General features: G+C 49.8%; 1 protein-coding gene across 1 annotated transcript in view; it reads left to right on the forward strand.

Annotated features, from left to right (window-relative positions):
* Positions 1-5,943: 5,943 nt before the first annotated feature.
* The window catches only part of GPC3 (glypican 3), a 141,268-nt gene continuing 129,600 nt past the window's right edge, over positions 5,944-17,611 (forward strand). Inside the window, exons 1-2 of the mRNA XM_051630195.1 lie at positions 5,944-6,115; positions 14,867-15,028. Of these exons, the coding sequence (XP_051486155.1) occupies positions 5,944-6,115; positions 14,867-15,028 (334 nt within the window). The remainder of the gene's footprint in view (positions 6,116-14,866; positions 15,029-17,611) is intronic.

A 17,611-nucleotide genomic window follows, 5' to 3' on the forward strand; every position in this document is an offset into this window, starting at 1 on the left:
CTGTGCTGGGAGACCTGCAGCAGTAAAAGCCCAAACAGGTTGAGAGAGTCCCTTGGGAGCAGCAGGTGCCTGCAGCAGGGGGGCAGATCGGTGCTGTGCCCCACTGCCAGCCCCTCGTGCAGCCAGGGAAGGTGACACCTCCTCCCTGGCTGCAGGAGGAGGCTCACATCAAGCCCACTGGTCTGGTGGGAACTCAGAGCAAGTGGCTGTAAAAACACAAGCTGGTTTGGTTTGCAGTTTTTCCTCCTTGCCATCGTGTGCTGTGAGCTTTCCTTAATGAGAAAGAAGAGAGTGGGAAGCCTGAAAGGGAGAGGGGGAGGAAGAAGGTGCTGGAGGGAACACCACAAATAACAAGAGATGTTGTCCATGGGTGGCTGGATGCTGCAGCAGCCCATCACTGGCCCCAGGCCACCCTGTTGTTGATGGAGGTTCTTCATGCTGCTCACATTGCTGTGTTTGAAGGTCTCCTCCTTTGCTGGAGCTGCTCCAAATCCTCTGGCTCCAGCAACTGACTCTTGATCGCTGTTGGTGAGGGGCAGGAGTTTCTTGAATTATTGGGTATAAAAGTTGCCACTAAGTCACCCATCCACTCCTTCACCTGCAAAGTGCTGTTTGAGGAGCAGTCTAACTCTTCCAATGCCTTTGGAAGAGCCTCATTACCATGTAATTGGAGACAGATTCTGCATAAGCTGAGCAGAAACACTCCTCTATTAAATCTCTTCACAGAGTTTTTGCATATAATGTTAGGCATTAAAATAATTTGATAAGGCATAAATCAAGTTTTACTGTGGTGTCTCTGCACAGGAAAAAGAGCACTCCTTGAAAGGCACCTGGATACCTTGTGGCCTCCTTTGGAGTGGGAGAAATGTATACAGAATCATACAATGGTTAAAGTTGGAAGGGACCTCAAAGATCACCAGGTTCCAACCCCCCTGCCATGGGCAGGGACACCTCCCACCAGACCAGGCTGCACAAGCCTCATCCAACCTGCCCTTGAACACCTCCAGGGAGAGGGCATCAACAACCTTCCTTGGCAACCTATTCCAGTGCCTTCCTACCCTCATGGTGAAGAATTTCTTCTTAATATTTATATGGAATAACAACTTCTGTTGGTGCTTCTGTAAGTCCCACCTCAAAACTTCTGTGCTCCCTGCATTGCACAGCAGGACCTCATCAGCATGGGCAACCACATGACTCTTACTTGGGCCTCCTGGTCTGCAAAGATCCTTGCTTTGTGCTTAGACCATGCTCTGTGCACCACATCTACTGTGGCTTCAGCTGCTTCCAGAGTTCGCTCTGTGCCCTGGAGCCTGTGCTGGTGCAGGGGAGCCAGGAGGGCAGCATCTCTCTGGAGTAGGATCCAAAGTGCCTCTCCTGCTTGCTCCAAAGCTGCCAGCCTGCTTGCCCTGTGCAGGGCTGGGTGACAGCAGTTCCCTGTAATTTTCCATCGCAGCTCCCCCCATAGGGAGGATGCACATGATGTGACAGCCCTGGGTTGGTTATTGTCAGCAGTGCTTTATTTTCATAGGTGAATGCTCTGGGCTGATCCCTTCTAGGCTGTCTCCAGTGGTGTCTCTTCAGTTGATTAATCACTGGGAGATGATAAATGAAAATATCAGCTTGAAAAATGTCTGCCCTGTGCTCCCAGCAGAGGCAGCAGTGCACGGTGAATCGTTTCCTCCCATCTCTTCTGCTCTGATTCCTTCTGTAGAGCTGTGGCTCCAGCAAACCTCTGGTGCTCAGGAGCCCTGTGGATGGCTCTGCCAGCACTGGGCCCCAGTCCCTGTGAGCTGGGGAAGAGATGGGAACCGGGCAGTGGTGAGGAGTGCTATGAGCATCCTTCTTCCCTGATGGCCACCACCCATGACCAGCACACCCCAAGCTCTGACACAGTGTGTGTTTCATCCTTCTAGGCTGTGCGTTGGGTCCTCCAGAGACATGGGGTGTGTGGAAGAGCTTTTGAGCCACATCCGCTGGGTTTGCGCGTTTGTAGTTCTGCAAACAATGCAAAGATCTTGAGACAACTGGACAGCCAGCTACAAATACACCTGCCCTCTGCAAAACCTGCCTCCTTTCCACAGTTAAGAACTGGTTTGGAAAGGTTTGGATCTGGCTGGGATTTCGCTCGGTGAAGTATTCTGCAATTTCAGAAAGTGTTCTGTCCTGTAGTGGGAGATCAGGCTTTTCAATCCCTCTGTAAAAGAGGGAGTAGTCCCCAGGACTGAAGTGCAGAGATTTCCCGTGGCTCTGGGAGGCATTTCTGATGTGAATGTGGCTGAAACTGGTATATACTTGTAAAAAAAAGTTCCAGTTCTGAACTATCTCATTTTTGGATAGGTCAAGTGGTGTGCCTGGGTGTTCTTGATGTACAGCTCTATTGGCACCTGCAGTGTCTGTAAGTGATGCATCTCTCTGAAGGCTTCGCTGCTTCTGCTCTGTGATCTGCTGCAAACAAACTCCAGAGAGCTAGTGATTTATCAGCCACTGCTTTTTGGGGTGAGGAAAAGGCTAATGCTTTATGGATCTATCAGCGTCCCTGTATGGCACATGGAATACAATATCCTGCCAAAGAGGGGAGGAATGTCTGCTGCCTGGCAATCCATCATTTCTCCCAGTGCCTCGTGGTAAATGCACTTTCTTTTTTCCATCAGACAACCTGCGAGTACTGTTATATAGTCAAGAGCTTCTCCCTTCTCCTCCTCCACAAATGGTTATGAAAGCCTGAAAATGCAACTTCTGCAAGATGCACAAGAAGATGGAAATGGTCAGTTTAAAAGGGAGAAGTCATAATTGCCTGCAGCTCCTGGTTTCAGCGGGACATGTGAGGTCTCAGGTGATGCAGCTGGGCCATGGGCAGCACCATGGGATGATCACAGCAGGGCTGGGAAAGCCAGGCTAAACATGCCCATGTGGGCTGCCAGGTATGTGCTGAAAACACACAGATGTGCAAACAGATGCTCCATGTTTTTCATGTTCTCCCTGCCTCATGGTGATTTCCTCTGCTATAGCCCAGGCTCAGCTGACCTTGTCCCCATGGAGCTCATCCATCTCTTCGACTCTGCAAGAGTAAGTGCAATGTGTTGGTAGCCTGGTGAGTGTCTACTGAGGAGCACAAATCCCTCTCCTACATCTCTCCTTGGTGTTTTAATTGATTGAGAGTTTTCCCAGTGGAGGACTTCATAAGAGCTTTTGATAACATCAGCTACACACGATCCTGTCTCTCATGATGACAGGCTTGAGGCAGGTAGATGATTAAGTGAAATTTTTACGGTGCGAGCGGTTGTAACAAGGGAAATTATCATTCTGAATATGAGGCAACGACTTGGCTCTTGCAGCATCTGCTGGCAGCCAGCTAACCCAGTGACTTTGCCTCTGATCTTGGAGCAAGTTGTCTGCTTTCTCCTCCAGGACAAACCTGTGCTTGCCACCCTTATAGATTAAAAGGGTGAGTTGCATGAACACGCGGTGCTGAGGAACACAGCTTCAGACTTTCTTTGGGCTGTTGCAGCCCTGATTCAGGTGAGAGAGTCACCTGGGGAATGCTGCTGCAGGCATGGGGTAGAGAGCATTCTATGGAGTTGAGGGTCTACAGGGCTTAACAATACTGTTGGTCCACAGATGGGATGGAATTCATCTCCATCCAGCTACGTCCTTGGACTTATTACCTCATGGAAAGTTAGTAATGCCAGAGTGAAAACTGAGGAAAATGAGTGAAAATGACTTCCTCCATTAGAGAAGGTCTTCAGTTAAACTGTGAGCTCTTTTTTTCCTTCCAGTGGACTTTGGGTATAACCTAAAATAGTGACTGAAAGCAAGGGCTGACACTTGGTTTTGTTGTACATTTCCACAAGCTTTAACTTGTTTCTGCCATAACTTCTTGTTGATAAATAAACTTTATCTTTGCAAAGAGTCATTGTCAAGATAATGACAGTGCCCACTGTGCAGCCAGATCGAGTAAAGAGCAGTAATGTCGTTTTCTAATTTGGTTTGAAATTTCAAAGCACTCCCTTGTCTTAGCAGAGATACCTCAATGCCACCAATTTGGCTCTGAATGTAATTCTTGGCTATAATGACATGCTTGAAAGTCTCTGTGTGCTTACCTGGAGAAGTAACAACCTCCTGTGCTTAAATGAAACATGGCAGGTCTGAAGATGAACACAGGAGGTGCTTGAATGCCCTTTAGACAGCTGGAATTCCAACCATAAACATCATACAGATTGCAATAGCGTGGAGTGCTTCCAGTACCAGCTGGGATGTTCCGTGGTTTGGTCCAATTGACTCCTGACCTAGAGCAACACTGCTCCCCAAACCCAAACTGTGGCATGAACAGAACAAATCCATCAATGAATCAATGGAGATGCAGAAAAGATTCCTTAGCTATCCAGTGTGAGGCAGCTCATGTGAGCTGGGACACGTGTGAGGGCATTTCACGGAAGGAACCGGGAGAAGCGAAAGTGCGAGGGTGGATCCTCAGCCCCATCACCGAGCCCCTGCTGAAATCAGGGGAACTTGCACCTGTGCCTGTGAGGAAAATGAAATGTCCAGATTCCTCTGAATTCCTGCAAAGAGGGATTTTTTGCTGCCTGGTTAATGGGAGTTTTGACAGCCGTGCTTACGAGACACAATAAGCGGATAATAAATAGCACAGTCTGTGGACAGCAACAGGCTCCAACCACCCATTAACAACGAGACATGTTGCACATTCCAACTTATTAGCCTCATATCCATAATATATTTTCTCCGTTTCTCCCTGGCAGGCATTTACTTAGAACAAACACACAGGTTGGACTTTCATTTTTCATCCCCTTTCAAAATTTCAGAATGAGAAGGAGCTGCTAGTGAGCCATTAACTGTAATTTCATCCTGTATTTGCACCAGAAATATTAAATAGATTGGTTTTCTCGCCCCCCCCCCTTCTTCTGCTTCAACTTGTGTGTTTTATTTTTCTCTGCACAAGCAGCATTTTGCAGGTGGGGGGTGAGGAGGGAGCCTGGACAAGTATCGTTTTGGCAACTTCTTGGACGTGGCCCTTGATTTTTTAACCAAAGCCTCCCCTGGCCCACTTTGCACAGCTGCTTGCTGAGCACTGAGCAGCCTGGGCCCCTTCCAGCTGAGCACACACTGCTGGGTTTAGGGTTTTTTTGCTGGTAGGACACATCTGGGCTCAGTGGTGCAGCAGTGAGGTCCCCTGTGTCCCCCAGGGCCAGGGGATGCAGGGTTTGGCCAGGCCTGTGGGACCCTCTGGGGGCTTCAGCTTGAAACTGATGGGGAAATGGTCTTGGTGGAGCAGTATGACTTGCCCATGCATGGCTGCCTGTTTCCAGTGTGACACCTCAGGTGGTTTGTCCAGTGCTCACTTAGAGGCACCCCAGACCAGCGGGCACCCCTGGGCTTGTCCAGGGCTTTGGAGCTGTCCCAGGACCCTGCACCCCCCAAAGAGGGCCAGTGGTCTCCTGGGTTGCAGTAAGAAAACTGTGTCCAGCAGGTTGAGGGAGGTTCTCCTCCCCCTCTGCTCTGCCCTGATGAGACCACACCTGGAGCTTGATCTTCCTTATTTCTTGAGAGACAGGGATCACCTGGAGGGAATCCCACGGGGCTGGGGAAGGATGATGACGGGACTTGAAGGTCTCTGAGTGCAAAACCTCCGGAGCAGCAGCAGCTGCGGCCTCCCCCCGCACCCCCGCAGGTGCTGCTGCTCCCGGGGCCCGGGCGGGGCGGGGCGCGGGGCAAGTTTCCCGGGAAGCGGCGGGGGGAGGCGGCCACGGGGCGGGGCGCGGGGCCGGTCCCGCCGCTCCCACGCGAGGCGCGGGGCTGAGCTGAGCTGAGCTGGGCTGGGCTGGGCTGGGCTGGGCTGAGCTGAGCTGAGCTCCTCCGGGCTCCGCAGCACGGCCCCGGCAGCGGGGGGCTGCCTGCCGGTGGGGTGTAGGGCAGCGCCCCGGGAGGATGTCGGGCAGCGGCGCCGCGGTGCTGCTGCTGCTGTGGGTGCTGCTGCTGGTGCTGCTCGGTGCCCCGGGGCTGGCCCAGCCGGCGGGGGAAGCTGCTTGCCGCCCGGTCCGAGCCTCCTTCCAAGCGCTGCAGCCCGGAGCCAAGTGGGTGCCCGAGAGCCCCGTGCCAGGTGAGACCCCCCCCCGACCTGCCGCTGCTCTCCCCCGGGGCTCGCCGAGGCTCTGGAGGGGTTGCCGGGTGGCTCGGGTGTGGGGCTAAAGGGGTGCGGGGGTGGGCTGGTGTGCGGCTGCGGGACCCTGCGGAGCCGGGGAGCTGCTCGTCCCCGGGCGCGGGGTGCAGGGCTGCCCGCCCTGGTGGCCGGGAGCCCCGGGGCTGGGCTAACCCGGGGCCTCCCGGGAACAGGAGTCTGGACGAGCGGGGCTTTTTTCCGCTCTCTCTTGTTGCTCTGGGCAGTGTTTTACCCAGAGGTGGCTCCGGGGCGAGCTGGGGCTGCCGGGCAGTGCTGCCCCGCCGAACCGGCCGCCCCCGCACGCCTCTACCGGGCTCGGGTGCGGGGCAGGGCGCGGGGTGTCACGCACCGCTCGGTCCCCGCCGGTCCTGGGGTGGCCAGAGCTGCTTTCTCTAACAGCCCGTGTGCCCAGCAGTGGTGCGGGGAGCGGGGCCGGCAGCTGAGGGGAAACTGCTCTGAGAGCAGCCGGACCCCCGGCCTGAGCTGCGGGGCTGCCCGAGCTCCAGGCATCGGAGCCGGCAACAGGCAGCTCTGCGGGCCCGGGGCTGTGTGCCCTGCGGGGCCCGGGGCTGTGTGCCCTGCGGGGCCCCGGGCTGTGTGCCCTGCGGGGCCGGGGCTGTGTGCCCTGCGGGGCCCCGGGCTGTGTGCCCTGCGGGGCCCCGGGCTGTGTGCCCTGCGGGGCCCCGGGCTGTGTGCCCTGCGGGGCCCCGGGCTGTGTGCCCTGCGGGGCCCGGGGCTGTGTGCCCTGCGGGGCCCGGGGCTGTGTGCCCTGCGGGGCCGGGGCTGTGTGCCCTGCGGGGCCCGGGGCTGTGTGCCCTGCGGGCTCTTGTGCGGGAGGCTGTCACTTGCCCTGGGCGAGATGTTCCTGAGCTGTGCGGTGAGCAGCACAGGTACTGCACCAAACCTCCCCACCCGCATCCTGCTTGCGGTGTACGTGCTCCCTTCCTATTTGAAAATGTGGAATAATTTAATTCCCGGCCTTTTAAAGGCCTTTTTTTGCGGCTTTTTGGTAAGTCGGGAGAGTCGGCTCCTCCAAGGCGGGTGGTTGGGCACTTCCAGTGTGTGTGTGTGTGCACAAACGGAGGGTTTTGGGAACTTGTTTGGTGCTGCCTGGAGAGCTCGGGTGCTGCTGTTGGGTTAAATATGCAGCGGAGAAGCTTTTCAGCCTGCCCTGAAAGGCTGGTGATCAAAGTATGAAAAGGAAGAGAAAAAGAGGCAAACGTGCCAGGGGAGGTGCAATGAGCTCATCGCCAGCCCTGCCTGCGTTTAATACTGATGTGCTGAGTTTGGTGACTGGCATTCCCTGTGGCACCGGCCAGAAACACGGGAATGGCTTCAGCAAGGATCTGCTGCAGCTCAGGAGAGGGAGGGGAGAAAAGGGGCGCCCAGGGTTGGGACTGCAAGGTGCTGTGTTTGCAGGTGCAAATCCCAGGTCCTTTGGTCTGTAGGACTGTAGCAATGCCTCGGCTTACCACCAGCTGTGAGATCTAGGAGAGTTTAGTTGGAAGTCCTGCTCAGAGAGTACCTCCCCTGCCCCCTCCTATCCTTACATGCCCTTCCAATATTTTACTCTGTTTTGCTAAAAGATTCCAATTTTTACTCTTAATGCCCCTTCAGAGCAGCTGCAGGAGCAGCATCTCTTCTCTCTCCATCCCACAGCTCTCCTGGTCAGTATGGAGGTTGTGCTGGGAATGTCTTGCAAGAAGGGGAAGAGCTGCTCTTACCACACCTGCACTGACAAATTCTTTTGCTTGTTTGTAATCAAAGAAACGTCTGCCCTTGCTTCTGTGAAAGTCAGTGAAATGTTTGCTTTGAGCCCTGAGTAACTTTCTTGGAGTGCATTTTTATAGGGAGAGGTGCTGAGGGGCAGGAGCTGGGGTGCTCCTGGTGGGTCCCTGTAGGCTGTGCTCGGAGTGGTGGGGGGCTGCTGGGGTCTCTGTGCTGCAATGTGGTCAGTCCTTTCCCCAGAAACCAGTGGCCTCCATCCCAGCTGCAGGCACAGTGGTGCTGCCTGGGCCGTGCTTGCAGTGGGTGCCTTTGCCTGGGAACCTTCCTTTCCCAGCAGGGTTCAGGGTGCTGGAGTTGCTCAGTTGTGCTCTTGCTCCTCTGGGAGCCCCTGCCTGCATCCATGATGGTCAGTGAGGAGCCCTTTGCCTCTCTGCAGAGCCTGTGGGTTGCTGGATCGATAGCTCGTAACAGGGCTGATGTTCCCAGTGAATGCTTCCAGCTTGTTATGATGATAAAGCTCCCACATATCAAATGGAAAGTGGATTTTACATTTGCCTAAGTACATAAACTTGATCATAATTAAAGCAATGACTACTTGCTTATACCTTGGATCTGACCCATCTTACACGACTCTGTGTAGTAATTACACTTCAGAGCCTTCCCTTCCCCTCCTAGCAGCTGCATAAATCTCTGTAATAGAGGAACATCATTCAAGGACTATTTTCCAGGCTTCTGGTTATTGCTTTTCTTCCTTTCATACATCTGTCAATTAAAAAAGAAAAAGTTTTTGAGTTCCTGGCCACAAATCACAGCAGAATCAATTCAGAGAACCTTTGCCTGTAGATCATATCACTCTGGAGAAAATTGAGGGTTTCAACCATTATTTAAAATGTGGAGGTTTTGTTGGTTTTGGGTGGGTTGTTTTTTTTTTTTCTTTTTTTGGACACAAACTGAAAGCAGTGACTTCTAGAAGCTACATTTTTGTATGATGAGCAGTTGTGGCTGAAGGCACAAGTAGAGGAAATGCTGGCAAGTTGCAACACAGGCAGGAGAAATGTCCCGTGGCTCCTTTTTGCTGGACCAGTGGTGCATGGGCTGTGGGAACAGTGTCACAGAGCTCCCACAGAGGAGCCCAGCCACAGCAGGCTGGTACTCTTTAATTAAAAAAAAGGCAATTCTGATAAATGTGAAGGAAATATCGTGCTGTTTCATGAGCAGCATTAATGTTCTGGGAGTAATTCTAGCTGCAGGCATGCATCAGGCAGGGAGCAGGAACTTGGTCTCCTCTGGTCCTGCAGCCTGAGGACCAGGTTTTTTGCAGCTTCAGAGCATGCTTTGGCATGCTTGGAGGTGGGGAGCAGCACGACCTAACTCCTGTCAGCTGTGGCTGACTGTTGGGAGGGGTGTGAGGATGTAATTCATGCCAACAGCTCCACTCAGCTAGACGAGTTGTGCCTGAGAGGAGTGCAGGGTGATGGGAGGGGGCTCTTCTGAGGCTTCCTCAAGTTGAGACTTAATGCCAGCTTGTGAGCCAGCCTGCTGGGGTAGCTTCACAGTCATTAATAGCTAAATTCTCTTGTTCTGATGCTGCCTGTCTTGGTTTGCTTCTTCCTTTTGTCTTCTCTCTGCATAATTTCTCATGTACAAACAGGAACTTGAATTTCCATATTTTTTTTTTTCAGGTCTGTTTTTCTCTCCTCTTTGCCATTCGGGTTTCTTTGTGTTTGTGGTGACACTCCAAGCAATTGGGTTGGTGCATGTGGGAAGAGGGGAAGGGACAAGTTGTTGCCTTGCCAAGCTGGGGAGAGAGGGGATGGGTGTCTCTGCCCTGGGCTGTAGGAAAGCTGAAGAACATTTCTCTCAGCAGAGATATCTGCCAGCAGGTCTGTTTTCCTCCTCCCCCAGCAGAATGCAGCTTCCAACTTTTTGTTCATTCCCTTTGTTGGAAGCAAATATAGATTCACCCTCAAAAAATTGAGGAGATTAACCTTTTGCTTCTGGAGTTGAGGTGTAAAGCTCAACAACTGGCTGGCTGAGCGTGTCAACCTTTTTCAAGGCACCTTTGCTTGTGAGCTGACTCCCTTTGTACTCTTGCCCTTTTACTCTGTTTTTCCCCAAGTGGGACTAATGATTTTCCTCCCCTTGCAGCCTTTCCATTTAGCTTAGCATGGAGGCTTAAGATCTTAGTTTACTAGATAATTGAGTTTTCTGTTCTTAATTATTTCAGGCCTGCAAGTTGCTCTCTTGATAGTTAAGAGAGCAGGAGCAGAACCCTAAAATTTAGTAACCTCCCCAGGCAGTGGTTTTATAGTGAGCTCATTAATTTCCCCCCATCCCCACAGGGGTTAAATTTAACAACACCCAGAATGGTGTTTTTCCCAGTCTTTGGAATGGCCATAGGGTGGGTGGGTGTGACTGTAACAAATGAGTATGGTTGAGTGGGTGCCCACAAATTAACTCCATATTTTTGATGACAGCATTGTTGATGCATTTGTCAGGAGAAAAACCTGACTCTGTAAAACATCTCTATTTGCTCTGTAACTTCTTCTTTTAAAAGATGGGGTGGTATAGAGGGTTGTATTTGCATGGCAATCATCTGGCCAATGTTGCAAGACTTGGGAAGGAATCCAGAGTCAGATGGCCTTGTGAAACACAAGATGGAATAGAAAAGGATAATGAAGCAGTAATAAATATCCCATGTAGTACCAATACTGCTCCAACTTTAATCACCTATTGAACGAGGTTGGTTTATAATTTATATCTCCATAATTAGGTTTTAAAAACATCAGCACTTAATGTGGGTTTTGAGCAGTTGCATTTCCTTTTCCCCCCAAATGCTGAGCATTAAAAGCTGGCGACAGATGCATGATCCCCATGTCACATAGTTTAAAAGGTTTTTAATAAAAAGGAGTATTGAAATAGCTGGGAGAAAATCTACTACATTTAGAGGTTGAATCACTGCTTTTTTTTTTTTTTTTCCCTGCTTCAAGCTTGGTGTTGACTGTGAAACAATTAGAGAAAGAAAATGAACACAAGGCAGCAGCTTTCTTATGGGTAACATTAACAATGGGTGAGCTAAGAGGGAGGCAGGAAACCCTCTGACATCTCCAGACCACAGAAGGGGGAGGAGGCTGCAGGAACATTAACCAGGGCCAGGTTCTTATTTTGGCAAAGCCTAGGATAAAATTGGGGGGAATGTTAATCTGGGTTAAGCTGCTGTTGGATCTGGGTGGGCAGGTTTATGTGCATGGCTTGCCTGCCTGGATCTGCTGGCAGGGCTGGAGCTATCCTGGGGTGATTAAAATCAAAATACAGTCCTTCAGCCTCAGGAAGGAGTTCACACCTGCCTGCAGGTGATCTCAGAGGGGCTTTTTTGTCATTTAATCCACTGAAATTATTTTCACTTCTGCTGTACTAACCACCTATCAGTGGGAATAATTGTACATCAAAGTAAAATTTAATGCTTTAAATTCACTGACTTCAGTACAAATTCCCTCTGTCAGAAGGAGGAGGAAGAGGCAGGGGTGCTGCTGGAGTCACTGCAGCTGGAGAGATGAGTTCTGTCAGCTACAAGTGAATGCAAAATTATTGGAGCATTTACACTGCTGCTCCCCAAGATGGCATAAATGGCCCAGTGCTCTGAGGGTGCCTGGTGTCTGCATCCAGCTCCTCCTCACCCATGGGAGGTGGGTGTCAGGGGATCAGTGTCCCGTGCCCAGCATCACATCAGTATCACTAATCTTGCCTACATTGGTACGTGAGCATCCAAATGCAATTTAACGAAGATGATGGAGTCATTTGTGGGACCCTTCCTTTTTGAAAATGAATTTGTAATGTTCTGTAGCAAAGGAGGAGGTTGTTTACAAGGGCTGGGGCTGGAATTACGAGGTAATGGCTTGAAACTTTAAGAAAAAGGGGAGGGTAGGCTGGGAGATAAAATGTCTTAACAGTAAGGGCCATTAGGCAGTGGAATGGACTTTGCTATCTTCAAAGTCAGAGCTATCACTGGGGGGTGGGGGGTCTATTAGATAAAATGCTTAGAGGGTGAGTTGGGAGGTGTGGGAGTGTAGGATCTAATGATTCATAGGACCATTTCCATGGCATTTATGGAGCCAGAAACGAGTGGCAGTTTATTTCATGCTAGTGTCAGCTCTGTAGGCTTGTGGTGTTTCCAGGTGTTTGTGTCCCTGCATCCGCTGTGCTCCTGGAACATGCATGGCTGGCACAGCTCCTAGCTCTGGGCTGCTGGACCTGGGTCTCTTGGGTGGTGCTGCAGCATGAGTGCAGAAGAGGGTCTTCCAAGGTATGACATGAATAAACCCCAAGAGTATTGGGAGGTCAGAAAGCGCAGTCCCCGTTCCACTGGTGAGTAAATGGCTCTCGGGGGACTGGGATCCTGGGCAGCAAAACCTCCTTTCCTTACTCTTGGGACCTAGAGATGGGTCTGTCTGAGTGTGCTCAACCTCTGGCAAAGCCACGTGCAGCAAAGAGCTGGCAGGTGGGAGTCAGGCCCCATCCCCTTGCCCCCTGTAGCAACTCCCTGTACCAAGATGGACCTTGTTCCTGGTTGCTGATAAAAGCCTGTTCTGACCTGTTGCATTTACCATGGCATTTCTGATCACCCATGTTGGTTAGCTACCTCTGTAAAGTGTTTTAAGCTGTCAGAGTTAATCTTCAGGCTTTTTCCTCCTCCTCTGTGATGGCTCTGCTGCAGCACGTGTCTGCCTTTTCACTTCACAAAAATAAAAATCCATTTAATGGGAGAAATTTGCTTAATTGCTAAAAAGAAGGATGGGACTTGAGCAGATGACCTTGCTGCTTCCTATCCCTGACTTGAACTTCCACAGATCTTTTAATTGCCAGCTCTCAGATTTTCTAGATTGGAATTGCCATTAATCATGGAAGGTTTTTTTTTTTGTTAATTTGAAACATTTCCTAGTATGATAAATGTAGGAGGAACTCAGCTTTGTGTTACCAAGAAGTGTGTGGCTGCACAGCAGTGTTAAAGGGATCATGCTAAGCCTTTTTGTGCTGCAAATGGACCTGGAGCTGACTTAAAAAAAGCTCTTTAACTTGCTGTTATAAAACTGCTCCTCTTGTTAATGCAGTGTCTTGTTCTGTGGCTTTATGGTCCCTGTTGAATTTTGATGCCTGAAATACCTGTTGCTCCTCTGGAGAGGGTGAGTTCACGAGCTGCTGAGATCTTTAGATGCCAGTGGTGCTGGCTTGATGGTGATGGCTTGCTGGCAGTTGGAGGGCTTGATGAAGGAATTTGTGCTGCCATCCTGCTTTGCAGAAGGGGAAAGTGAGTCAGCAGGTGGAGATGGAGCCAGGATGATGATCTGGGTCCAGCCTTGAGCTAAGGCTCTTTCTCCCCCTTTGCCGTGTGTTGTTTTGCAGCAACAGCAGGACTCGCATCGATGAAATCTCCTTTCAGTGCCTGAAGTGCAGGTTGCAGGTGAAGTGTTTTGAGTTGTTTTCCCCAGGCTGTGCCAGCAGAAGGGATGGGGCAGGGAGGAGGGAGGTGGGTTTCTGTTGTCACTGCTCCCCAGCCCTGACAGCTGCCTTGCCCTCAGTGGTGTGCGTGACTCTTCTCCAGCAGGTACACGATTGAACTGAATTAATATGAATCCTCTTCTTGTAGAGTACACTCACAAATGTGACTTTTGACACTTTCTAGTAATTAGTGAGAGAGTGGATGTGGCAAGACTCTGAAGAAGGTGAGAAGAGAGGAACATGGAAGGAGGAGTAATCCTTGCAGAACTAAGATGTTTATTACCAAACTTGCTTTTATTACAGGGAAAAACCCTCTGTAGCAAACAGCAGCAGCAGATTAGATGAGTTTTGCATGACAAGGGCTGTTTGCTTTGATATGAGTGTCTTGCTCTGCTTGTGTTTGTGGGGTCATGGTTTGCCATGGAAGGGTGATCAGAATGAGACTTTCTGTTGCTGCTTCCAGCTCTTCTGCTCCATCTTCTCCTGATGTCTGAACCCAAAAGATGAATATATTTTTTTTCTAGATGTATTTATCAATTTTTATCTAAAAATACTTTCCTTAAAATTGCCTGCTACTTCCAGAAGTACGTGCTTTGGGAACATTTAGGGAATGTAAAAAACAGTCTTGCATCACTGACCAGTGCTTCAAGCTTTATCTTGAGATGCCAGAGCAGGTGATGTTCCTCTGGCCTTTGTTCCTTGGCTTTTGTACCTTCCTGGTTGGATGGGTGGAGGTGCTGCCCATGCAGTGGGACATCTGCTGCTGAAAAGCACTTCCTTCCCTCTTTCAGTGCTCAGTGCAGGTCTCAGGACCTGCCCTCTGCAGTGGAACTTGTCCAAAGGAAGCCATGAAGCTTTGGAGAAAGGATGGGATGGTGAAAACTGTGGGAGGACTCAGGAGGCTTGCACAACTTAGAAGTCTGCATTAAAAAAAATACACTGTTATTGTTCTGCCCTCCTGTTGTTACTGTTATTGCTGTGGATGCAAAAGGATGGAGGTGGCAGGCAAATAATGCAGTTGTTGTTTGTTTTAAGCTAGCTTGAAGTCTTTATGCAAATTCCAGGCACGTCCTGTGTGCTGAGCTGTGCTCCTTGCTCCCCTTGCTGCAAATCCACAGCTTCAATGCTGGCTCCTTTTCCCATCTCCCACTCCCTGTCCTGTGGCTGCCCAGGTGTGGTGGCTGTGCAGGAGCCAGCAGGGCGATGCTCTGCTGGGCACCAGCCCTGGGTGGCTGGTGTGGGAGCTGAGGCAGGAGCACAGCTCTGGGGGCTGCTGCTCAGCAATCCTGCCTCTGCCTTAGCAGGCTTCTCCTTTGGCCAAGCTGCTTGCTCAGGACAAATTCCAGAAACGTCCTCACTCTGCCCAGAGGGTAATTGCAGCGATACCAGCGCATGGAGTTTGCTTCTGCTCCCAGCCATTCCGACTCCTCATGCACTTTTTCTGCCCTGCTTGTGTCTCCTCTCCAGGGTCTGATCTGCAAGTATGTATCCCAAAGGGCTCCACGTGCTGCTCGAGGAAGATGGAGGAGAAGTACCAGGCAACAGCCCGTCTGAACATGGAGCAGCTGCTGCAGTCTGCCAGCATGGAGCTAAAGTTCCTCGTCATCCAGAACGCTGCTGTCTTCCAAGGTGAGCACTGGGGTGGTCCAGGCATGGGGTGGGAGGAGGAGGCTCTTCTGCTCCTCCTCCTCACCACCTGGCAATCAGAACCCAGGTGGCTGGAGGCTTTCTGTTCACTTCTTTTCATAAGTTTGTGTATATTATCTGTGCTTTTTATGATCAATGATACACCTGATTTGCTACACAGCAGCTCTGCAGGGATTGCCCTTAAATGTTCCTGTAGCTGAAACAGCAAATGTGAAGTTGAAGACTAAACCTCTTCAAGTGCAGATTTAAAAATAAATTAAAAACCCATTTCCCCAAGAATCAAACTCTCTGTGCAAGTACCATCTTGTGTGATCCTGCCAGTCCCAAGAACCACTGGGTGCAAACCCAGTGTGATGCTTGGTGGGCATCTGACCAAAACTTGTGCCTTGGTCATTGCTGTCCACTGCAGAAGAACATCAGTATCTCCATGTGAGGGTGGGCAGAGGCTGCCTTGCTCACAAGTAGGGTCCCTGGTGCTCTCTGTGGGGTTTTGGGGTGCCTGGTGGCCTGATGCCATGAGTGCTGTGCTGGCAGCTCTCTCATTTTCCTGATGATGATGTGATGTGTTGTCTTGTTAGCAAAACTGGCCTTTGACAGATACTTTCTACTGTGGGTATGGACTAGTTTGTGTCACTTAAATCTGCACTTTTTTCTTTAGGGCCTTTATCCAGGCGAAACATACTCTGTCCATGGTTAATGTGCAGTGAAAGGAGTGCTTGCTTGTTGAGTGTTTTCTTATTCAGGTTCCATCATTCTGTATTAAGGGCATTTTTGCCTATATTTAAAAAAGAAGGGATGAGCAGTCAAGCATCATTTTTTTTTCCTTCATGCAGATATTTTTTTCAGAATAATTGATTTGTTTTTGCTCCTGCCTGCCTAATAGCAAGACCCAAAGCTGGCTGAAGCCTGTGGGATCATGGCAAAGCTCTGTGCTGGTCCACAACTGACTGATTAAGTTTAATGTGTTGTTTTTCTCAATGTAAGATCAAATAAATTGCTGTGGAGGTAACAGCATTTTTTTCTCCCATGCTTCTTAATGCAGTGACCATTAAGTTCCAATTCTGCTAAGGAGAATGGAGTAAAACTAATAAGGGATTGGTTTCCTAGGCATTGGAAATGGGGACTAGCTGCAGAAATGGTGAACAACCTGGCTGGAATACAAAGTGTTTATCTCCTCCCCTACCATCTGACAAAAAATAACATCAGAGTGTTTGTTGTGTGTGTGACTGACACTCTGTGTCACTACAGCCTGTGCATAGTGTAGCAAGCTCTGGTGCTCTAAGCTCTGAACTTCCTGCCTCTTCTGGAGAAAGCTGAATCCCTTCCTCTGATTTTTATTTTTTTTTCCTCCCTGTTTTAAGACCATGATTTCCATCGTGGCCACGAGAGCCCTTTTCCTGTGCAGGGGTTTTGGAGCTGCTGGAACTCTGAAAAGCCTTGGTGTGCTGAATTGCCATTATTCTTGATGGTGGGGAAGAAAAAGCATTTAATTGAATAACTCATGACTGTTTCTGCTTATAAAATATCATGAATAATTTAAAAAATCTTTTGCCAACCCCATTATAGAAGAGGAATTCCTAGCTGGAACCATTGAGGAGCTCACTTTAATTACCTTGTATAAAGGGTTTTGGACTTGGAAGGACAATTCATGAGACTTTGAAAATCCTTTAACTTTTCTTATCTTAAATTTAGTCTCCAAGTCTGTAGAAGAGCCACATTTTAAAATTGATGGATCTTTTGCTGCTTGTTTAAGAGTATTTTGATGGTTGCAGTGCCAGAGGCTGCTCCAGGTCTAGAAATTGTGCTTGGACCCAGCACAGTGGTTTGACTTCTTGTGTCATAGATTCCTAGAATGCCAGGTTGGAAGGGACCTCAAGGATCATCTGATCCAACCTTTCTAGGTACTACTGTAGTTTATATGAGGTGGCTCAGCACCCTGCCAAGGTGAGACTTAAAACTGTCCAATGTGGGGGAATCCACCACTTCTCTTGGGAAATTATTCCATTGTTTGACTGTCCTCATGGTGAAAAATTTACCTCTTGTGTCCAAGTGGAGTCTCCTCAGGAGCAACTTGTGTCCATGACCTCTTGCCTTTTCCATGGGACTCCTTGCAAATAGAGAGTCTCCATCTTCTTGGAGCCACCCTTTAAGTACTGGAACACATCTCCCCACTGCTCATGGTAGGGGACAAGCTTCTGTCTCAGGACATCACCAAGGGATCTGGTGCTGGGGTCTGAAGGCTCAAATCAACCCCCCAGGATGTTGTTTGCCTCCCCCCACATTGCCATGCTGAAGTTAAAACCAGCAACAAATACACTACCTATTAATATAATAAACTGTCCAAAGTGACTTTACCATACAGCAGCACAAAATAATCAGTTTAAGAGAGTGTGGTTTGGCTAATAAATAAAACCAGAAGAGACCACAGACCAGGCTCAGGAACATACACTGAGTCTCACCAGCCACAACAAACAAACAGCAGGCTGGCAGTTACATTAAATTAACAACAAGTGAGTTATTGATGTGAGAATTCCTTGCATATTGTCCCACAGGTGGTTTGTTCTC

This window comes from Apus apus, chromosome 12 (assembly GCF_020740795.1).
Source record: "Apus apus isolate bApuApu2 chromosome 12, bApuApu2.pri.cur, whole genome shotgun sequence".
Taxonomy (NCBI): Eukaryota; Metazoa; Chordata; class Aves; order Apodiformes; family Apodidae; genus Apus; species Apus apus.